This window comes from Copidosoma floridanum, unplaced genomic scaffold (genome assembly GCF_036245765.1).
Source record: "Copidosoma floridanum isolate Cflo_tuat_1 unplaced genomic scaffold, Cflo_Japanese_pri ptg000024l, whole genome shotgun sequence".
NCBI lineage: Eukaryota > Metazoa > Arthropoda > Insecta > Hymenoptera > Encyrtidae > Copidosoma > Copidosoma floridanum.
Window position 1 is genome coordinate 5016546 of NW_028321901.1, and position 25134 is coordinate 5041679.

Genomic DNA, 25134 nt, shown 5'->3' on the forward strand with positions numbered 1-25134 from the left:
TCAATTAATATTTTGACTAGAAACATTGCCTTTCTGCTTCTGTTGACGCTAGAGCCTTCCATTATAGACATTAAAGAAGACATACCTGCAAAACGTTACGATAATATACTTCTGATAAATGATCCAGGTATGTATTAAGGATATACTGATGCAGTTAGACTGATTCGTACCAAATAGCTCGTTACTATTACTTACGATTTTCGTAGTATTGAAGACCAAACAGAACTGTACCATGAACAACTAGATACTGTTAGAAATTTAATATGAATCTAATAGGTATACATTCAATATTGATACATTTATCATCATATCAGTTGGCGAATGCATACAAATGGTATCACTTTTCTACAAGCACTCTTAAAAGCATCAATGCATGCCCTTTTTCGATAGTAAATATATTATTGATTTGTTATCAACATTCACATATTTTCTATTTCAAGAAAATTTCTTAAGAAAAAATTAAGAATGAGAAAAATATCCTCCACGAGTGTGGATCAAGCATAAAACCTTCTATTTACTAGACAGTTACTCCACTATTTCAGCTACCAAGGAGCCGTACATTCACTCGTACCGTAGGTTTAGATAAGTTCCAATTCTTAGTTTTTTTAGCTGTATTTTTACCTCAAGCTTGATTTTAGTAGGTATATGACTCTTATGCTTGTAGATGAGTTAGGAATTTAATACGGCTCTAATAGGCATATTTAGGATTAATAGCAATATTTAAAATTTGCATAATAGCAATATTCAAATTAAAATTTTTTTTTTTTAATTTTGAATTAAAATTTATTATTAAGACAAAAGGTTCAAGGCCTTGTAGTACACATTGCCTTGGCAAATACATAGAAACAAAATAATGGTTGGGCTTACGCGCAAGCAACAACCTCTATGATTTAACGAGTTTGCATGACAGTTGTTATTATAAATACAAAAAAAATAATAATAATAATTAAAATCGTAGTAATCATAACAATAATAATAATAATGAAAATAAAAATATTAGTAATCATAATGACAATAATAATAATAAACATAACAATAATAATAATATTAATAATAATAGTAATAATAATGAAAATAAAAATAGTAGTAATCATAATGACAATAATAATAATACTAATAATAATAATAATAATATGTTAATTTAAAACAGCTATAAATTAAAAGTAGATTTCAATGGATATTTATGGAGATAAAATTTAAAAATAGGTCGATTGAACAAAGATCTTAATTCGGCAGGTCAACTGTTTTATATACGTGGAATAGCAACATGAAATGCATTATCGTAAAAATTAGTGCGTGTATTAACAGTTTATAAGTAACTATCGGATCGACCTTAATTACCACTATGATTGGGAGGCATAAGCTGCAATTTTTCTACCAGGTTTAAAGATTTTTTAGATATTCAAATGAAAGCCAATAAACATAAATCAAGGTATGTGCGACGCTCACGAAAAGGTAAAATGAATAGTGATATGTAAGTTAGCGTAGTATGATCTGATTTTTTAACTCCTGAAAAGAAATCTTAAAGCAGTATTTTTGCAACGCGATAACTTGCGATAACTTGGTACTCAAAATACCTGACAGATTGAGGGTGAAACCAGCACAGTATTCAAAATATGCGAAGACTAGAGACTTAACTAATGTTAATCTCAATGAACAACGTAGACAGTCTTTAAATTTTTGAAGCTGTGTCAGCGATTTATAAATTTTTCTGATAGTTTTGACTACAAAAGGCATCCAAGAGAGTGTGTTATTAAGAATGACTCTTAGAAGTTTAATTGATGAACATAATTGTATAAGCTTACCATTAAGAGAGGATGCATTGTTAACTATGATATAGACACTAACTATATGAGCGGGAGAAGCAAATCGCATAGCATTAGTTTTAGGAATATTAATAGCAAAAAATTTATTGCATGACTAATGAAAGATGTTACCAAGATCAGAGTTTACAATCGAAACTATATTCGGGGCATCAGATACAGAACCAGAATACATCAGTACAAAATCATAAGCATGTAAATGACACTTGCAGTGCGATAAAACTAAGGGAAGTCGTTTATAAAGATCGAAAACAGGATAGGCCCACAGAGATTGCCCTGAGGGACACCAGCCATGATCAAACCAATCCAACAAAGACCCATCCAACGATTTAACCACTTGAGATCTATCTGACAGAAATGACTTAATCTAGCAGCAAACTGAATTAGAAAAGCCCGTAGAGCGTAGTTTAAATAATATATTTTTGAAATTGACAACGTCAAATGCTCATTTAAAGTCAACAGCAACTAACAGTGTAACTGAACCTGAATCTAGTACCATCCGTATGTTATCTACAATGTATATTAAAGCCACGTGAGTGCTGTGATTTTAACGAAAATCAGATTGCTGTAGGCACAATATAGAAGATGACTCTACGTAAGCCAAAATCGTTTTGAGAGCCACGGCTTTGAGAAGCTTTGACGGAACACAAATTCAGTTAATCGGGTGGAAATGACTAAGATCAGTTGGTAGTGTCTGTTTTGGAAGATGGAAGACCAAGGCCATTTTCCATTCCGATGGAAACTGACCCGATCGTAATGAACAGTCGAAAATATTCAACAAATCAGGTTCAATCCTGGCAACAGCAAGCCTCAGCATGTCGATAGTAATACCATCCATCCCACATGCATTAGACTTGCTGTTAGAGATGGCCTCCAAAACATTATCAGCCTACACATGTTAAAAAAAACATCTCATCGATGGGTAAAAGAACAGGGGATATTGGTGGTTAGGCAAGGGCAGATTGAAGTGAAACTCTAACGAAATGCGGATTGAGTAAGTTAGTATCAAATGAATTAGGTGCAGCCACATTGAAGGATGGAGCAGCATCAATATTACGAATCCATTTCCACATATTTGCTCCAGTCGTACAAGACATGAATCTACGTTTATTATAATCATGTAATGCGTTTCTCAAAAGTGTTTTAACCCTGTGAAGCTGTAGTTTAAAAGAATTGGAATCGATCTTACGTTCCTATTTACAAGAAGCCCGACATTTAATATTACTTTCTTTGATGAGTAACTTAATTTCAGGTGTAATCTAGGGTCAATATCTATGCCGAGAAGCAAATGAATGTGTGGGAGTATATTTATAAAATATATATTGCAAGATAGAAGTAAACAGGTTGACCTTGTCATCGACATCAGCCAGTTGCGATACACAATGCCAATCAACCAAACACAAATTATTGTTAAAAATTTCGCAATTTAAATGCCTGAATGAGTGATATATGATTTTCTGTAAAGCAACTAAATGTGGCTGACAATCGATTTCTATTAATAAAGTACTACGTCTATAGATCTGTGGGGCATTGAATTGCCTACTAGTATGAACTAAAGCCTTATCACTAATACAAAAGTAGTCTATGGTATTTGCAGAGGTGTTTGTACAATATGTTGGATGATAAGGGATAGTAAAGAAATTCAAAGTTGTGAAGGAATCGTTCAATATTTTTCGTGCAGTTAATGTACTATGCCAGTTAATATTGATAATTTTGTTGTTAAAAATGAATATTTCAAAGATGTAAAGAATTCAAAAAATTATTTTAAGATAATGAATAACTCAGGGACTTATGGTACGTCAATTGAAATACAAAGTTTTGTGGATATAATAAATCTACACATTACAATTGTTATTCAGAATTCTATGAACGTGTTATATTTTGGTGATTGTTCAAATGATTTGAAATTGAACATTCATTTCTCAGGTAGTGTGGATTCAGATACATTCAAGTTTTCTGTTATCAAAATACTGTTCTTACATTTATTGAGTGAAAAAAAAAAAAAAAAAAAAAAAAAAAAAGAAAACTGAACATAAAAAAAGTAATAATACATTTAATACATCTGCATTAATTTTAAGTAATTTTTTTAAGAATATTGAAAAACTGCAAATGTAAAAATCCATTTGTTTCAGTATTTCTTACCATGTACAGTAATAAGTATTAAAAATTTTTATGCACATATTACATGATTATTTATAAATTTCAAAAAATATTATAAAATCTGCTCGTGGTTTAATTTTTTTAAAAAAAACGCTTGCGTCAAAATTCTGAAATAAATAATATAATTATATATCACCATATTTATTAATATGGTAATATTTAATCAAATTTTAACGTTAAAATTTTACTTACTTTCTTATGATATGTCTCAATATGTCTTTAATGAATCCTTCCTGGATAATTTTTTCCCGCATTCAATGCAAATAATTCCATTATAAGGATTATGTGTTTTTATGTGTCTTCTTAAATGTGTATCTCTTTTAAATTCTTTCTGACAAATACGACATTTTTTCATTTTCCAAAGTTATGTTCTGTTGTATGTCTTGTAAAATGGTTTATTGATTTTATAATTATATAACAAATATCACATTCAAAATTTTAAATCGTATGCTTTGTTTCATGAGTTTTTAAAACTTTTATGTATAAGGACAAATTTTTTATGTTGCGCAAGACACATTGAATTCTGATCTTAATGAAAAACCAAAAAATAGTCAGCCTACATGTATATGATGATGATGAAATTGTTATTGATCTAAGGTTGAAATCCATAAATAATAGTAAAATTCTTAAAAACATATCAAAACTTTGAAAAAAATTATGAAAGAAAATCCAATTGCAAAGAAATACAAATATTTACATCAAATCACAAATCTAGAAAAACTACCAAATTATAAAATGATTTTTTTAAGATAAGCCGGCTAGCAAAAACATACATACAATAAACCATTGAGAGCAGAATGCGGTGCTGTTATAGCTTCAGACTCTGGACTACCAGAAAGTTTCAATCTTTGTGTATACCCGAAAGAATTACCCGATAATTATCCTAAAGAAACATTTTTAAATAAACTGTCTCATTTTATCGATCCCATGGTATTTCCATTATTTTTTCCCTTAGGAGATTTAGGATGAAGTACTGGTTATTTTAAAAATTACTTAAATAAGAGCGAAAAACTAACTATATTACTACATTATTCCTACAGACTGTCTTACAGACCAAATAAAATAAATTTTAATCCATTATTATTCGGGGGACGACTGACACAACAATTTTTTACTCATTCTCACATTATGATTGAATATAACCGTTTAAATTATTTAAGGTATAATCAAAAAAATTAAGAAAAGATTGTTATAAAGGTTTATTAGACACAATTGTTAATAGTGCATTCAACATTTCTAAAAATTTTGAGACAAAGGAAAAAATTGGAAATCTTTTTATACTACCATCTACATACATTGGAAGTACAAGATATATGCAGAAACATTATGAAGATGCAATGTCTATAATGAGGACACGTAGTAGACCAGATTTATTTAAAACAGGAACATGCAATCCTAAATGGGAAGAATTAAAGTTAATTTTATCCAAATTTCCTAAAAATACAACACCAAATGATATTTCAAACTTAACTGTTAGACTATTTCACTTGAAATTAATATCAGTTTTGGATAACATCATTAAAAACGTTATATTCGGTAAAGTATTAGCATACGTCTATACCATTGAATTTCAAAAACGCGGTCTACCTCATGCACATATTTTAATAACTTTGCACCCTGATAAAACAATTGTTACACCTGAACAAATTTATTCAATTATTTCAGCTGAAAGTCCGTCTAGTAATACAAAGCTTACCAATTTTAGTGATTAAACACATGCTTCATGGACCTGATACAGAACAAAGTCCTTGTATGATTGATGAAAAATGTACAAAAAATTTCCCCAAATCTCTTACAAACGTAACTTCATTTTAAACGAATGGTTATTCTGAATATAGAAGAAGAAATAATACTTCCGAACAACACGTTTACAAAATTTGGAGAAAAGATGAAACTTTAGTAGATAATTCAATGGTCGTACCGTATAATAAATTTTTGTTGATAAAATATAAATGTCATATTAACGTTGAATTCTGTGCATCTATTCAAAGCATAAAATATATTAATGGCTATACACATAAAGGTAGTGACAGAGCATACATCAAAATTCAAAAATTAAAAGACCAAGATAAAGAAATATTTGATAAAATTAATAATTACGTTGATGCTAGATATGTAGGTCCAATGGAAGCAGCTTGGTGGTTACAAAAATTTCCAATTTGCGGTAGAAGTTTTACAGTTGTAAATTTAGCTGTTCACCTTGAAAACAAACAAAAACTGGTAAACACAGTTAACAGCTTGGTTCTAATAAAATAAACATGATGACTGCAAGATCCATAAAGTATGTGAACATTCGAGAATACTCCTTTTTAAATAATAAATTAAAAATTTTGCAAAAAAGAACAAATGTAATAAAAAATATTGCAACAGGTAGATTAAATATTGTATTTAACCTGCCATGTTGTATTTACGCCAAAAGATCATGAAACACTTTTTTTTAAAACTTGTATTTAATAAAGTAACTGGTTCGACATCGTTCAAAGATATCAGAACATATAAAGGAATAACTTATGAAACTTTTAAAGATACTGCAATCGCAATGGGTTTAATAGACAATGATGAAAAAATTGATGATATTTTTAAAGAAGCAATTGCTGTTATGTTTGCATATCAATTAAGACAATTTTTGCTTGGTTTTAATTTCAGAAAACGTTCAAGGTGATAAAATATGGAATAAATGCAAAGAATTTTTTCACGGAGGGTTTGCCTAATAATAAAGATAATTTAGCTCTTTTACATATCAACCAAATTTTAGAGTCAGAAGATAAATCATGTAAATAATTTTATTTACCTACACCAAAAAAAATAAAAGAGTAAAAAAAATTATATAGATGATGAAATACGTTTTAGTAAAGAAATGTTGAACTCGATGTATAAAAGTTTGAAAGATGACCAGACAAATATACTTCATATTATTTGCGAACAAAAAAATATATTTTCTTTACAGGTGGTCTCAAAAGGTCGGTAAAAACTTATTTATTTAAAACGTTAATTTATTTTTTTATTTTTCAAAATAAAAAAATCAGGTCAATGGCATGGACTGGCATATCATCAATTTTGCTTTTAAAGTTCTTTTAGATCTTAATAATATAAAGAGTGCATTTTTAGAATTCGAGTCAAATAAAGAAAAATTAAGAGAAGTTGATTTAATTATTTGGGATGAGGCTTCAATGATTTAAAAAAAAGCATTGGAAATAGTAGACAGAACTTTCAGAGACTTATGTAATACTAAAAAGTATTTTGGAAATAAAATTAATTAATTTAGGAGGTAATTCTCGACAAATTTTCCTAGTAATGAAAAACGGTAACAGTAAAATTATAATTGAACAAACTACTAAATTTTTATTTTTATGGAACGTATTCCAAATTTTAAAATTAGAAATCAATATTTGTTCTAACGATAAAGAATTTTCACAATTATTATTAGAAATTGGGGAAGGGGAAATAAAAACATTTAACATTCCTAAAAATTGGATCTCAAATTTTGTATGTTCTCAAATATTTTCTAATACCTACAATTGTTTGATGAATAGTGTTATACTTACATCGCATAACGAGTACCCCTCTTATTTAAATAATAAACTAACTGAAGAAATTAAAACTTACTATAGTATAGATAACGCAACCTTTAAATGGGTTGATAAATTGGACGATAATATTTATTTAAATTTTCAGATGGGAATGTTGAACAATATTCGTGAAGGATTACCACCTCATGAACCAAATCGAAAAATTGGTACAATAGTGTTGTTACTGAGAAATTTAGGTACATCAGACGGACTCTATAATGGAACACGTTTACGAATCACAAAATTATCACAGTATAATATAGAAGGAGAAATAATAACCAGAGAAAAAATCGTAAATCTTTATCAAGATGCAAAGATAAAAATAATTTATTTTACATGGAGAGGAGATATCAAAATTTTGGACGGATCCACGAGAGGTTCTTTAAGAATATTCTGTTTTCTGGGTTTAAATGATTCTCTTGGTGGCCACATTTTTTTCTATAGTGATTTGTTCTATCTCTACTATCAAACATACACAAATATCAGGGGTACTTTGTGAATCCAGATTGTTGTCCAAGTATCATAGATATAATTTTCAAGTCCCCACGTAATTTCCAGTTGCGGTCCTCGTATCTTATTTTCGTCAAGAGCAATTCAAGATTACAACATTCCTCTTTCAGTACAGTTGAATGTACTAACGGTATAGGAGCATACTTTTTTGTGATGTGAAGAAGAGCAGCTTTAAGGCTGCGCTTTGATGAATTAATGAATATTCGCCAATTCTCAGATTTGTAAACGTTTGGTTTAAATTTATCTATAAGTCCTTTTACATCAGTGCAGTATACTAAATTTGAATCTTCCTTAAAATATTTACGGAAGTTTTTCTTTCGATTACGGTATGGCTTACTTTTGTACCCTTTGTCAACATATTTCTTCTCTTTAATTCTGATGCTAGTAATTCTGACTGTTTTTTGGATAAACCAATGTTTCTAATTAAATTATCGAGACTTTTTTGATCAAATTTTTTTCGAATTTTTGATCGAATTTTAATGTCATTTTAATCAAATTTGAAGCAAATTGTAACTTTTTGCGGTTTTTTAGTCGTTTCGACGTCGGATAGTTGATTGAAATTCGATGAAAAACCAAACCGTAACATGATTTTCGATGTATTTTTTTTTGAAGAGTTCAATTTTTAAGTCAAAATGATTTTATTTTTACTCTCTTTATCCTGAAATTTCGGAACACCCTCACAAAACCTTAAAAAATGAGGTTTTTCTCTCATAAACCTCAAAATATCTTGCGGCAGGCTATTTTTTATATTGCAGATTCGGATTCAGCGTCCAAAAATACGCAGAAAAAGTATGTCTCGTCAAAAGTACTGACATTTTTTTTTGTGGGCCTGTGTAATTATGTTACATGTATACGTTTAAGCAATAGGTAAGAGATAGTCGGGTTCTTTAAATTAAGATTATATATATAAAAATACATATAAAATATTGATACCTTTAAAACTTGTATAAATTTATAACATACATAAAACAAGTATACATGTGTATCATTATAAACTTTATCCGAATTTACGATTGGGTGCGGGGTGTTCTGTCTCTTCGTGGATATGATAAAGCTAAATTTAATAGGTTATTCACTTAACCCTTTCAAATTAGGCGATACTTTCACGGTTATTATTATTTAATAATTATGTAACATTTTAATTTGTATTTGTAGTTTTATCATGTCTTATATGTACAAATAAGAAATAATGAGTGTTACATTGTATTAAAATAATAGTAACAACAAAAAAGTTGAACGCACCGAAAACTTTATAGTTATTGATGAATTTCAACAAATTGATAATTATTATACTACGATTATTAATAAATTATTTAATAACATTATTACATAATTAAACATGGACTTTATGTTTCATCTATATGTATAAAGTCCATCTATTTGCCTCCTTGGTGGTGTTGAAAAATAGATGAAAATAATTATTCAAAAAAATAATCTTGAATGGTAAAATTAATATTGATTGTTAATAGCAGAAATTTATACTTAATAGAAAAAGTTATTAGGGGACAAGAAAAATGTTGTGGAAAGGCTTTGGGTTTTTTTAAAACTTTTATATAAAAACTCTTGAAAACATCTATGCATGCCCTTTCTTGATACAAATATACTAAAGATTCGCCATTAAAATTCAATACTTGTTGATGGAGGTCTGAGGAAGAGAGGACTGATCTTTTACTTCTTTTAACTTGTATATGACTGCATATTATGTCCTACATTTTAACATTAAAATTCTGTTTACGTTATAATATCCATTAATAACTTTTATTTTTTAATTGTTTTGCACACTCCTTCAGCAAGTAGTAATGTACCATTAGGTCTAACCTGTTGTCAAAATCTAATTATTTATTCTAAAAAAAATTGTGTGTATAGTAGTGATTCTTCATAACCTTACGGAAACTTAATAAATTACGAAATATTCTCAATTTGTTCAACACTCTTATGCCCAACAGATGGTAAATCAAGTAAAACTTGGCAACATGATATTGAAATAATTTTTGTGTATAGTCATTCTGATATCATAATTATTGTTATTTATTTCATCAAACAAACATTTGATCATACTACAATGTTAAAAATTAAAAATAAGAATTCTGATGTTATAGTTTCAATTACTAAAATGCGTTACAACTAATGTATAACGTTCGTTAGTACAATAAGTTTGCACCCCTTCCAATTGTAAATTAACTCTTAACAAATACAAAAAAAATGCTTTTTCAACATATTTTCAGCAATTTTTCACCTAGTATTTAATGTGGCAGATTAGAATTAGTCAACTGTTTTGTTAGAACCGATGCTTTATATAATCGTACGTGTATTATGGCAAATAATTTTCAATTATGTTATAGCATTTTCGTTTATTATGAGAAACCAATAAATAAAACTTATCTTCCTCATCCGTTACATATTTCAAGATCCTTGTCTTCGGTATTTTTTGAAACTAAGTTTTTTCGGAGATAAGTTATAAACTATCAAACTTGCCTAGACTACAACTATATTTTGTACGGTGATGTTAAAAAACAAATTAATGTTTGGACAACATCTTGTCGATTATGTAGAAATTCACCCAAGTCGTACTATGTATCACGATCTAAATTATCCACAAAAAAGTCAAACGCTATTTTCTCCTCCTCCTTTCCTAAATATCGTCCCTAATGCTTCGGATGATGTGCGTTAGCTGCTTAACCAATAGCCAAATAGCTTTTTTTATCCGCAAATTGAGGAGAGATTCATCAAATTTTCTCGATGCTTTAAGTAAGAGCCAGATCTCTACGGCATCGGTAATGTTACTTTTTGGATATTGACAAGTAATCAATAGTGCACATACTGAATCCAACAATTTAATCGTTTCAGTGAGTCTTGTAGATCAAGAGTAAAGTTATTATTGCCGATTTTGATTGTTTCGATATCAGGAAGGTTTGATAAATTCGTTAAACTGTAGTGAAACTCTGATCTATAGTAGTAAGTCTGTCAATTCTAGTGTTGTTACTTCATACAGGATGTAGCCAGAAGCATGAGCAATACAATCACTGTTGATCGTTAGTATTCCCGTACCTAGTAATTTAATTTCAGTTGATTGTGTGGTTTAAGGATTACTTCTACTCTGAATGTTTTTACTGCTTTATTTATTTCGCAGGGGATTACAAAATGCTTTCAACGCTTTAAATAGAAGAAAGGCACAAAGGATAGTTGCTTCGGCGTGTAATCGTCGTCTTCTTCTTCTCTCCTTCTCTAGCGTGGCGTGCGACTGTCCTCGCTGAGCCCTCGTACACGAGTGAGTGCCACCTGCCGAGCGCGGTGACGCACGAGGTGGGAGGCCGGGAGAGAGCGCAGCGACCGACGTTGCATGGCAGGGCGCGGGTCCCCGCTTGAACGGTAAGAAACCCCGAACATCCCGCCCGCCTCGATCCAAGAGCGAAACCCTGGTCACCGCCCGCCGAAGCGGGGGGAGTCCCTCGATCGTCCGTCGCAGGAAGGCTAGAGTCCGCAGGTGCCACAGGGAGACGCGCAAGCTTGACAATGGGCCACACGTATTCGCCGGTGGCCGTCTTGACGGCAGCAGCACGGACTAGTCCATCGGATCCAGGGTGTATGCGGGTGATACGGCCCAGAGGCCAGCATCCGCTGGACTGTAGCAGCGTAGGGTCAAGAAGAACCACCAGGTCCCCCACCGCGAAGTTCCGACGGACAGCGCTCCATTTCGGCCTCTGTTGGAGAGTATTTAGATACTCACGGCCCCAGCGCGTCCAGAATTGGGCGCGAACGGCCTTGACGAGCTCCCAGTGCGTGAGCGGGTCCAAATTCTCTGCAGCGGGGGTAGCTTCGATGATGGAATCGACGGGAGCCCCGATGAGGAAATGTCCAGGCGTGAGCACTTCGAGGTCAGAGGGATCGCCAGACAAGGGCGTCAACGGGCGGCTATTCAACACGGCCTCAATTCCAACGAGAACCGTAGAGAACTCTTCATACGTTAGATGACGAGAGCCGAGCACACGGCGTAGATGGCTCTTGGTCGACTTGACCGCGGCCTCCCAGAGTCCTCCAAAATGTGGCGCACCAGGAGGAATGAACTGCCAGGAAACCCCCTGGGAGGCAAGAGTCCCGGCGACTAGGTCCCAGTCAAATTCTGCGCCCTGCAACGCCTCGCGGAGCTCCAAATCAGCTCGACGGAAGCAGGTGGCGTTGTCGCTCCAAAGCTCGGATGGTCGGCCTCGACGACCGGTGAAACGGGTGAGAGCACCCAAGAAGGTGGCCGCGGAGAGGTCGCCGACAAGCTCCAGATGCACGGCTTTGGTGGTCATGCACACGAAGACAGCGATGTAGCCCTTTGTGGTCCGGATCCCCCGTCCCTTCGATGTAAGCACGGAAAAGGGCCCGGCGTAATCGACTCCGGTGCGACCAAAAGCGCGAGACGGCGTGACGCGAGACGCGGGCAGCGGAGCCATCAACTGGCTTGAAGAGCGCGCCTGTAACCAGGCACAGATGACGCACCCTCTAATGTGAGCCTTGATTCTGCGTGGCCCGCTGAGAATCCAGGCACGCCTGGAGACGTATGCGCTGGTAACGCGATATCCACCGTGGAGGGCGCGTGCGTGAGCCCAAGAGACCACGAGTCGAGCGAGCGGCGATGTTCCGCTGAGGATGGGAGGGTGCTTCTCTTCGTAAGACAGCGATGAGTGATCAAGCCGCCCGCCAACACGCAGAACTCCGTCGGCATCGAGGAAGGCGGCAAGAGAGGTCAAAGGACTCCGTTTCGGAAGACGTTCACGCTTCCGCAGGAGTGCCAACTCATCCCCAAACGTCATCAATTGACTCAACCGAACGCAGGCCAGAAAAGCGTCCTGAATCTCAGACGGCGTCAACGGCGAAAGCACAGAACGGGTGGGCATGCGCTGCAAGCGGTGTCGCACCCATCGACGAACGCGCACGAGGAGGCCCAATACAGCACGCAAGCTCGAGAAGAGCTGCAACAGGTCCGATTCAGGCGCGCGGAAGGCGCAGCAGAGTGAGAGCGTGGGCGTGGGCGGAGGCAGTGTCTCCTGGGGCCAAGACTTGTCGTCCTGGGCCAGCCACGTGGGGCCTCTCCATCACAGGGGCTGCTGTCGGAGGCCACTCATGTCGGCACTTCTGGTGGCTAGGTCGGCCGGATTCGACCTCCTGGATCTGAGCGACGTAGTCGTCGACGAGCACGTTGTTGGCCGGCTGATCGGAGCGTATCCAGTGGAGCACAATTTGATAGTCGCACCAAGCGTGGCAGTGCTCAATCGCAACTCCCAACTCGCTGGCTGCTGAGCGGAGAAGCTTGGCGGCGATGAGGGCCGCTCGCAATTCTAGACGTGGGATGGTCATGCGAGCGGCGGGCTCGGTCATCGGCTTGAGCGCGCGGATGGGAGCAAGCTCAGTACGAGCGAGAAGTATGTGGCAGAGAGCGGGCCCATCTGAGGACTGCAGCCGCGAATATACAACAGCGGCCATAGCACGGCGACTGGCGTCAGAAAACACGTGCAGCTGGACATTCGACGACGGAGACATACCAATCCAACGAGGAAGAGAAAACCCGGAAATGGCCTGCAGCTCGGCGGTGAAAGCGGTCCAGCGGCGAGTCATGGACGACGGTACGTTCTTGTCCCAGTCCAAGCGCGCGCGCCACAGGTCTTGCAGTAAAAGCTTGGCGTTCAAAACGATCGGGGCACGGATCGAACAAGCCTCTCCACGTCGGTGAGCTGTTTATCGTCGTGGACAAGCGCGCGGAAGAGGTCTCGGAAACTTTCCCAATCCTCTCGCTTCCCCGAGAAGGAAGGGATGCTGATCTTGGGCAAGCGGGCTCCGTGTCTCGAGTTATGACGGTCCAGGTCGGCGCCGCCCGGGCCAGAGAGAGGCGTGAGGGTGTTTCTTGCGTTGTAGAGGCGTGATCGAGAGGCGATATAGTCCGACTCTGCCGTCGAGTACATCTGGTCAAGAGACTCCAGCTTCTCGGGCGGCGGTGACTCCAGGAGACTCACGTGATTGGCCTGGAAAGTGTTCCAGTAGCCGTCCAGCAGCTTGAGCCTTACTTCCACTAGACCCAGGCTCCAGTTCGGGGGGTCGATCTTCTCGACGTCCCGTACGAACCAGCTGATGACGCCGGCGAGGGCGCTCTGGGAGCCGAGCAAGCTCGTCCAGTCGTCGTTCGACCTGAAAAAACGATCACTAGCTTGACGTTTGCACGAAGCATGTCTTGCCTCCGGGCCACGAGCGGCGGGGCCATGTCATCGCCAGACTCGACACAGCTGTCGACGCGCAGCACATCGACGGCAGACCAAACAGATAGAAGGAGAGTGAAAGAGAAAGAGTGTGAGAGAGAACACGAAAGGGCGAGGATGCCAGAAGGGACGTGCGTAGACTACGCGCGTGCCAACGCGCACGCAAGCTACACAAGCTTCGAAGCCTGCCCCTCGGCGTCGACCCCCCGCGCCAGCGAAGCGCAACAGCTCCGCCGCGCGAGGCGGACGCGCGCGACACGAGGCCAACATGGCGGCCGCGGCCGATGAGGACACCGCGAGCGCTTGATCGCGGCTAACAATGGCGGCCGCGAAAGCCTCGCTTTCCGACGTTCGAATGGCGTCGAACAAAGCGTCGCATCGACAACCGTACGGCCTTATCTCTGCCGTGGCTGAGCACAGCTGCTGGACCGCGGGCTCTGTGGCGACCGCGGCAGCCACCGTGTGCATGCTGTTGATAACGCGAGTGCCAGCAAGGCAAGCGTTGATGGCGGCACGACTTCGTCGCGGCCAACACCTGTGTCGAATCGTGGGAACTATGTCGACCACGACGACCTCCCTTACACAACATTTCTTTAAACTGTACTTACATTACGCTGTGTAAGTCGAATCGCAGACTGTGACCACCCTAGCTGCGGCGTTGGCTGCTCTTCTCCTCGGAATCCGGCTCGAAGGACCAAATAAATGTTTTTACTGCTTTATTTATTTCGCAGGGGATTACAAAATGCTTTCAACGCTTTAAATAAAAGAAAGGCACAAAGGATAGTTGCCTCGGCGTGTAATCGTCGTCTTCTTCTTCTCTCCTTCTCTAGCGTGGCGTGCGACTGTCCTCGCTGAGCCCTCGTACACGAGTGAGTGCCACCTGCCGAGCGCGGTGACGCACGAGGTGGGAGGCCGGGAGAGAGCGCAGCGACCGACGTTGCATGGCAGGGCGCGGGTCCCCGCTTGGTCGGTAAGAAAACCCGAACACACTCAATGCTTGTACAGTGTTAGTATTTTGGGCAAAGTGTATCCATTGTTCAGTAGGTTTTAGTCTTATCCATTGTATTTCTGTTGACTTATATAATGCTATTTAATAAGTTTTTTAATGCTTCTGTTGATTGGATTATAAGTAAAGAGAATTCGAAAGGATTATTTATATTATCTTCAAAAATAGGCATATCTGGTCAGCAATATAAAATCTTTTTATCTTTAACGTTATTATTTAGAAAATTTTCTTCGGTAAGAAAATAATTTTGAAGATTATTTCTGATGATCAGATTACTACGTTGGGGCTCAATGCTGACATATCCTTTCAAATCTGAGTATAACTTTTTCGGAACTGGAATCGAGTGCATGGCATATTTACTGAATTGTTCTTTGTCTTTTAACAGAAAAATAAGTTTAACTGCTAATCTACTTTCTATTATCACTACATTTGTTTTGGACAGTGCATGCAGGCGTTCAAGTATTACAGTGGAATTGTCTCATGGTAGCGTATGCTCTTTTTTGTATGAATTAATTTCATTAAAAATTTTTGATAGTTAATGGTTTTGTATCATTAAAGGATGTAAGTGTTCTTTTGACGCTTTTCACTGCGCTGATAAGCTTTTTGTGAGAATTTAGTATGAAAAATAGGGATTTTTCGAAAGAGTTAGTCCATTCTAAGACTTCTTTTTTTCTGCTCTATTTTTTAATTATCATTATCTCATCAGCATGCTTCTTCAGTTGAACTTTCCATTTAAAAAAAAAACTTTTTCATTATGTCTTTTATTTTTTCTAATTCAATATGTATTTTTTCGAGATTTGATCGTACAATATAAGTCTGTTCTGCTTCTTAATTTGATATTGTTTGTTTGGAGTTCTAAAGATTATTTATATCCATATTTATTTTATCTCGATCGTCCGCATCCATAGATCAAAATAATTTTTTCGAAATCGACCCCGCGAATCCTGGTGGTGCTCGTCTCTTTATCATATGGCTAGGGATAAATTTTACTATATTGTTGGAGTTTGTTTCTTTACTTTGTATTTGTATTTCAGATGCAAAAATAGTTTAAAATCTTCGTATGTTGATTTTTTTGAACGAATCGTATTATTTAACGTATGTCTAGGTATTAAATTTTTGCATTCTTGATTTTCAACTACTCTAGTACATTAATCGAATACAGTATCTAGCTGTTTATGGTACAGTTTAGTTTGGTCTTCAATACTACAAAAATCTAACGTAATAGTAACGTAACATTCGGTACGAATTAATCTGACTTCGTTAGTTTATTCATAATATATACCTGGATTATTTACTAAAAGTATGTTGTTGTAAGATTTTTCAGGTCTCTCTTTCTCGCTTTTTGTAATGTTAGGCTTCATTATCAGTAGAAGCAGAAAGGCAATGGTTTTAGTCAACATATTGATCAGATCAATTTGCATTAACAAAAATCTTTTTTTCTTTTTTTTTTAATTGTTTTTTTTTTTTATAGATAGCAGCGTTTTACTCTGGCAAAATGTTTGTTAACTATTCTTCCATTGGCTAATATATAACGTTATTATTACTATGTATTCCCTTAATTTTGAGAGATCCGTTATAAAATCTATCTTATTTTCCTTTTCCGGGTTCTTTGAGCACATATACCGTCATTCCAACTTCTAATCGGCAATCGGTGTGATTCTCTTTATATAAAGCATGAATAATTTTTTGGTTAAGTTGCACATACCAAAAAAATTTCAAGAAATAAGGTATGGTTTTTTTCTGTTGTATGAAATACAAAAATAGGGTATTTCGCATCTCTTAAAAAATGTATTTAAAACAATATTTGGAAAATTAAAATTTTTTGTGAGGTTACATTTAGCTTAAACGGATGCTTTAAAAATTTCTCTGAATGGTTATCACTTACAGTTTGCTCATGAATTTTTTCGAGGAAATATGCATATTAGAACGTAAAAAAAAAAAAAGTAGATTTTTGACATCTAAGCCCAAAAAAGGGGGGTAAATAACTATTTTTTCAATTTGCAAGGAACTCTAATACATACTTTTGTAAAAAAAAAGTTAAAAGAAAATCAGGGCATATCAGCATTCTAAACTTAGGATACTCATTAAGCTTGCGGGTGCTTGTACTTGTGTTATCTTCATACTTGTGTACAAGGTTCAAAAATAAATTTTTTTTTGGTATTTTTATCAGCACTTAATCGAAAATTATTGGCAAAAGTAAAAGAATTTTTGCATTTGTCAGTATTCTAAGTGCGTCCAGTGGGGTAAGGTCAGATTTAAAGAAGTAGAGAGTAATTTTTTAAATGTAATTATATGTATACTTATAATAACGTTGTTTTATCGGTCAAATATATCGATAACCACGTTGTCCTCAACAAATTCGTGATTTTGGTGTCTGGAAAAAAATCACCATTTGTACCAGTTTTGATGACGTTATTAGGTAAGTTTCTTGGTAAACAACATATGTGTATTGACAATTGGACAGAATTTCTCAACAACTTTTGTTTTTTGAACGAATGTTTTTTGACAAATATTCTGTTGTAAGTTGAGTGTAATAATGTAAATATTCCACTAAAATTTTAAGAGTCTAGTAGTGTTCCTTCACAGTGAAAATTACCGGAAATTAACAAAGCTTAAATAAACGATGAATGAAATTTATAAGGCAGGGATAAACTTAATCAATTTTAAATTGACTAAGCATCAGAGTCATTTCAAAAATTAATCAATTGCAGTTTTTTCATAATTTTCCTTTTAAAAATAACTTTTGGAATTTCCGTCATTTAGAAGGAGCTTTATGAATGTATTTTGTAATACTTGATACATGTGTTTTTATTCACGGCTATCAAAAACTTATTTGTTTCACCGTTTGTTATAATTCTGCAGTACTACAAGCGATTAAAAAAGAGAAAATTTTTACTTATCTCCCGTAAATTCGAATTAATCACGAGTTTGTCAATTCAAATCTTTAACATTTATGCGGCTTGATAAAATTTTGGATCATCGAAATATCTATACAATAATGCAACTCCAGTTTAATGCTTATTAAGTATGAACACAACGAGGATGTTGATTCACAAACATTAAAGGGGTGAAACTTATAAAACATTTTTTCTTTGACTGATAAAATTTTTGTATGGTCTTTTCTAATGATAAGAATAAAATAATCATAGACAATTATCTCAGAGCAAATATTAGTATTGGTATTGATATTATGATATCTAGGACTCTCTTTCGGCTTTTGCCACATAAGTTACCTTTTTTGCTATAAATTTTTTTAGCCCCAACCGCACGTTTTACGAGTCTTTCGTGTGGACGTAGTTTTGAATAACCAGCCTAGTGGTGTTTCGGCATCCTGGGTTCTCATACCATCTGAAACTTAGAAATTTCGGTATTATCCGAAATTCTGTATTTTTTCTTACAAAAGTACATTCAACTTGTTGATGAAAAAAAAAAAAAATTCTCTTTTTCTACAAGTTTGAATGAATAGAAAAAATCAATATAACTAAGAAACCATTATGTTTTGTAGCAGTGCAAAGAGCAAACGATTCACAGCTTAAGCAGTAGAGATTAAATTTTAATGCGTTAAAATAATGTTTGTCAAATAAAAGCGTTAATTTTACCTATAATATGATACTTTTGATAAAAAAAGTTGAATAATTAGCATAAAATAGTTAATAATCATAAAGAGTACCCGGAACGTACTTTTTACGCTAACGCTAAGATTAAAAAAGTCTTGCACTAATAACGTCAGCTAGATCATTGGTTTTAGACCTAGAAATGTCAGGATATTCTAACAATCATTTTTTTTCTAGTCAACTAAATTATTTAATTGTTAATTCCCATTTCTTAAAACATTATACACATTCAAAATACACTGAAAACTTTTTGTGTAATGTATGATGGCTTAAAAAAGTATACTCAAGATCAAAATATTATTTTACTGATTAAAACAAAAAAATTAAATATAAGATTTTTGTAAAATTAGACAGGAATTTCATTATCTGTAAGAGTAAGAGAATATATATGTAATATAATATTGATTTTTATTATCATTACAAGCAGTATTGATAACATGTTTAGGGCACACTAGTGATGTTCAAACTTTAATTCATTCTAGAGTCTCTGATGCTTCTTGAAAATAATTACTATCCCTGTCATGATTCTTGTATCTGCATAAAAAGTATTTTTAAAATTGTTAAATGATCATGTAGATACATTTACTTTGTATAGTAGTAATAAACACCTCAATACTATTACATTTTAGATTCACGCGTAAGACATCTCACATAATTTCAATGATACAAATGATTGAGAAGCTTTACTCCTTGACGGTATTTTCATTTTGAAAGTAAAGTAAACACCGATACGATACTTCTTTACAATACTTAACAATTTGTTTCTTCAATTAAACGATGCAAAAAAAATTGTTTTGTAAATTATAACCAAACAATTACCTAAATAAAACTATATAACACAACATTTAATTATGTTATTATGTCCTTACGTTAAATCTTTTTACAGCTTGAAATGCTAGTCAAGAAGAGTTTTCCTACTTTTTATTCAAATCAAATAGTTTAAAAAAAACTTGAGTATGTGTATAAACTTATGTTTTGAGAATTTATTCAATATTTTTGAGTACTGTGCATAAATAAGTGAGAAATTGCGTTGCCTGCTGGTACTTGATACTCACATTAAAGTATTAAAGAGGAAAAGGTAATCCCTTACTTTGTTGTAGCAAACACAATAAATTTATGAAACTTTTAAAAATAAATTTTTTTCCCCTCAGGATTAAAAGTATATCTGAAGTTTAAGTAAAATTCCTAAACGAAAATTAGTTGTAAAATATATATGCATATACTTACCTCATAAGAACGTAAATTCTTTCCCTAGTCAAATCCGCTCTGGCCAAGTGGGTAAGACACTCGATTAGGGATCTCCTAGACCAGGTTACAATTCTCTTAGTGGATAAATGGGGTGCTTTTTTTTTTTTACTATTTATTTCAACTATTCTCACTCCTTTTATGCAGAAAAAATTTTGAAATTCAAAGTGTTAAAAGTTATATGTGTTTATTTTTTAGTTGCCGCAAATCCTGTAAGATTTCATGGAAGACAACTTGTAGAATTTCTTGTACCATATTGTGCAGAAATTTTGAAAGGGATTTGAATGGTTTTGGTCATGTATATTTGGGAATATAAAATCAATCTTCAAATAGTCAGGCCTATAAGATAGGAAATAGGATATCGTAATTATAGGATATTGTAATTGTAAAAATTCAATAAAGTAGTTTATTTTGTTGACTAAATAGTTTTATTCATGCATATTCAATACAAAAGTGTTTTAGCCTACATTTGAAAGTCAACAAACGTACGTACATAAATATATTTCATATTCAAGGTAAAATCTAGTTGAATAAGAATCATTTTGTAAATAACGTAACGTAATTAACGGTTTTTAAATAAAAATAAAGTTATATAGTCAAAATAATTCAAAAGTTATTTCAAAAAGTTCATCTTATTAAATTCATAGAATATGAGAAAATTGTCTCTGTAAAAATAAAAATAAATGTATGACGATGTATCAAAACATGTGTTACTTTTGCTAGTAAAACATTGATTAAAGTTAGTAAATACTAATTTTAAGTACATGATTTTTCGTTGAATGGCGTAATAGTTAGTAAAAATTTAACGTATTACTTGATACACTTACAGAAGTTTTTGTATTTCTTGAACATTTTTAATTGTCCGTTCTCGTTTTAGAAGAGTTGCTTGCATACATCTATCTCGAGCCATTTTTTCTGCTGCTGTATCTAATTCTTTCTCATGTAACTTGTATGCATTACAATGTAAAATTGGTACATCCACTAAAGCCAGCACTTTATTCAGATGATTACAGCCCAAGCCAGTGTTAATGTCCCTGAAACTAACTATTTTAGACAGCAGTTAATATATTCGGATATAATGGCAGTAACTAAGGGCACTCAACATGTGAAATAGGTTGTAAACGTATCTATATGTATGAGTAAAAACAATTATAATTTAACTACTACTACTGAGGTGTTCACTTACCGACTTATGTCGGTAGCAATCTTCGTTGTAGTCTGATAATCCTCACATTCAACTTCAAATACAGACGCAAACTTAAATCACACTTCATCAACAATATTCTGTACAGACGCTATGTAATTACATTTCTTGCAAATCAGTTGCTTTCCCAGGGTTTTGATGTGAACAACTTTTTGTCGTTCGACGTAGTACTTTCGTTCGGTGTCACTCTTTTCAGGCTTTAGGCTAGACTGCTCTGATTTTCTGCTGGTCCTACAACCATATTTAAACATTTCTTAAATTTTTTCAAATCCACACTTTTCTTCCTAAAAGAATTTTTTTCCTGATGCTTTGTTGGACATTTTTCCGTTAAGAAAAAAGGCATTTGTTGATAAGCAGACTGCACAAATGGATATATTGAGTATGGTATGTATGTATTCTATATACTTATAATCAGTAGGCAACGTTGCTACGAGTATAAAAGCTACTGCTACAGGAGTGCTTTAGGTATTAATTAGTCTAACTCTCTTCTAACTTTCTATACAGCTGAGGAACCTCCGTAAAAAGGTCGGTACAGCGAGTTTAGATAGTTTATTGGAAAATATCCTCCGATTAAACTTGATAATAGTTGGGATGTGCTTGAGACAATCACTGCGCCCTGCAAATAATATCCGGTAGAATGGATGGCCGAGTCATTTGAGGGGTACTTTGCAAGGGGCGGGTATGAAAGACTCGCATACTTGGGAAAAAAAGTTAATTATGAAATAATGAACACGGAAGATAGAGAATAGGGACATAGAAAACGTAAAAACTCTGCATTGGATATACATGGAATTTTAATGCTACTACTACTTCTGAACTATTCTATGACTATCTAAAATTGAACCTGATGTTTGGAATACCGTAAACTTTTTGAATTGACGTTAGAACTTTTTTTTTTTATGTCATGCTTTTTAGTTTGTATAATTAGGATATGGAGCTTACAAATATTACTTGTAAAATAGAGTTCTGTAGTATATCGATTATACTGTAAACACTAATTCTGTATTCATCATTACTATTTTAATTACTCATTTATGTTCACATTCTAATTAGTCAAATTATTTGACTATATAAACACTATTTATTAATGAACCTGTGTGTATCTGTGTTATTTATTGCTTTAACTGACTTGCATGTTCTACACTAACAGATTGATACAATAATAATATGACTGTCATAATTATTTTAATTATTTGTTTATTGTGTATAATACGTATTAAGTGTACAATTTGTATTGTGTTAATGTGTGTATTGTACAATACAATACTATAAAATGGAAAGGTATACATTTTTGCCACTTATGCGCTATACCTAAGTTACTGACTTAAGTATAGTACTATTAGGTATAGTACTCTCTAGTGCCTCCAATAATAATGACTGCCAATTCACCAATAGCAGGTGTGGCTGTCAATTATCGGTGTTCTTCTACAAAGCTTTATATACATGAAAACGTGCTAATCTACCGTCTAAGAAACTTTATACTAAGTTTTGAGAAACATTTATTAATAGATGAAACTTTTCATTACGAGATTGTACTTCAGCTTTTTGCGAATGCAGACAAACAAATCTGAATGACCGCATATAAATTTAAACAACAGAAATTGATAATGATTATATTGCAAAAATATTATTAGTTAAATAAATACATTGTTAACAAGATTGTCTTTCATAAAATTGTTTTTGTTCATTCACAAAAACAAGTGTATTTTAATCAAAAATAATTATGTCTATGTTTCCAAAAACTCCAACGTATTTTTGCTTCTAATAGTCAGATGTATACTATTTTATGTCCATAATAGGATGCTGAGGGACATTAGTAGACAACATGCAGCTACGTAAGGACTTTTTCTCTCACCGATTCTAGAAAATTTCCAAAACATTCCTAAAATCCTGAAAACAAAATAAATGTTTTAATGAATGTACAATTGAGTATCAAGAAAACAAATTACTAGGTTAGAGATATAAAACTTAATGTTAAGCTGTTACTAAAAAATCTAGTTGATCCATACTTAGTGATTAATAAAAATTTTTAGAAGAACTAAGATACTTAAGAACATGTAAAAAATTATACAATGCGATTCAATAAATTTATTATTTATGCGCTGGATGATGACTTAGTCAAAACTTCTACTATATGAAGACGTGATTCTGACAGTGCGTTGTATGCTCAGTGATAAAAAGATAATACATAATCGTTTCTGCTCCTTAATTTTAATCACTGTAATTAAATTGACGATCATAGCGTAACCAGATGACACAAAAAACAGTAAAACAACAAAAATTTATCTTATTTTCTGATTCAATTGCTCTGGAAAAATCATTAATCATTATTTGGTATGTAGTGATCCTGTCATAACAAATACTTCTAAAAACTCCTGAAAATTTAATTTAAGAAGACACGATTCTTTAGGCCTGGTTGAATTTGAAACAGTGTCAAGGCTATAGGTAGGGATAAGAGGATCTGATGTTACGCACCAGGCAGGGATTGCCGGCATCTTACCAGCGAGGAGTGGTCCCTGAAAAATAAAGCTTCTTCAGGGATACTTAGTAATCTGGATCTGATGTTACGATAGAGAGCGCCGGCTTAACCGGCGAGAAGTGGATAGCCTGAAATATGGAGTTTTTTTCGGGGAAAGGCTAGACAGTGATAAGTGGGTCCAATGCACCATTGGTGCAAAAAATGCCAGGTTAAATGAAAATGTGTTTCACGAGAGATATTACCACTTTGCCCATGGTATAATAGGTACGGTATCGGTTAAGAGATTGGTAAATGAGTGCGGCAATACACTGCCATACATGGATGGTTAATGGGTGGCCCCAGTGACTAGGCCAATAGGCTGTCCCCATGCCCATGACCCGGTAAATAAAAAAAGGTGTGGGTCTCGGAACCTCTGTTAGAAGTAAAACTTCCAACTCATAAGTTATTAAACTCAGTATAATAGAAACTAAGAAAACAAGAATACACTTACTTTTACTTTATCTGATTGATATTGAGGAAAGTAATAGACATAGCTATTTTTCAATGTGAAGTTGTAATTTTTCATTTAATTAGTTTCACATAATTAGTTGTAATTTTTCATTTTATTAGTTTCACATAATTACTTATAATTTAATTTTGAACTTTACCCGTGCTTTACTAGTTTCTACTTATCTTAAAATTGTTAATGAGAATATAGGTTTCGGTAACTTAAGAATTATTCTTATAACATATGATAGAGAATAAAAAACAAATCAATTTATAGATAGGATAGGTAGAATGTAACTTTCTCTTTGAGATCTAATTTATATTATTTTTACACTGAGAGGGAACTGGGGGAGCCTCTTTACTGACTGGAGATGACTCGTCACTATAAGCGGTAGCTCTGCTCTCATTGCAACAGGACTGCCTTCCTGCTGGACTGGAAGCTATTTTCCCCCAGTCAGGAGCGCTGAGCCACTGGCCCAAGCAACAGAGCCACCACAGAGGAGGCTACTTCCTTTTAATAGGTTAGGAGAGCTGTCCCTTGACACTTTCGAGTAGCTGCTCGCCTAGATTGGGAAAGCAGCTCTACTAGGTAGGAGAGAGGCGCCATTAGAGCTATGGTGGGGCGTCACTTCTGTATCGAGGAGCATCCTCACCAATTCCCTCTCAGTGTAGAAATATTACGATTGTTTGTATGAATCCATGTAATGCATATTTTTCCATCTTAATACTTAATTTCTATACGTGGAATTATTTTTCGCCTATCTAACTTTTCTTTTTAAATACGACTGTTTGTCTAACTTTG

The 25134-nt window shown here is 34.6% G+C and overlaps 2 protein-coding genes across 2 annotated transcripts in view; both read right to left on the reverse strand.

The window, feature by feature from the left end:
- Positions 1-2475: 2475 nt before the first annotated feature.
- LOC149373998 (uncharacterized) lies at positions 2476-12945 on the reverse strand. The gene is made up of 2 exons (XM_089595097.1): positions 11398-12945; positions 2476-2712 (listed from the first exon to the last, which is right to left on the reverse strand). Exons 1-2 carry the CDS (start codon positions 12943-12945, stop codon positions 2476-2478), a joined length of 1785 nt encoding a protein of 594 aa, XP_089451223.1.
- A 10074-nt stretch (positions 12946-23019) lies between these two features.
- The window catches only part of ksh (transmembrane protein 167A-like protein ksh), a 135828-nt gene continuing 133713 nt past the window's right edge, over positions 23020-25134 (reverse strand). Inside the window, exon 3 of the mRNA XM_014354513.2 lies at positions 23020-23257. Coding sequence (XP_014209999.2) covers positions 23152-23257 — 106 coding nt within the window. The 3' untranslated portion in view covers positions 23020-23151. The remainder of the gene's footprint in view (positions 23258-25134) is intronic.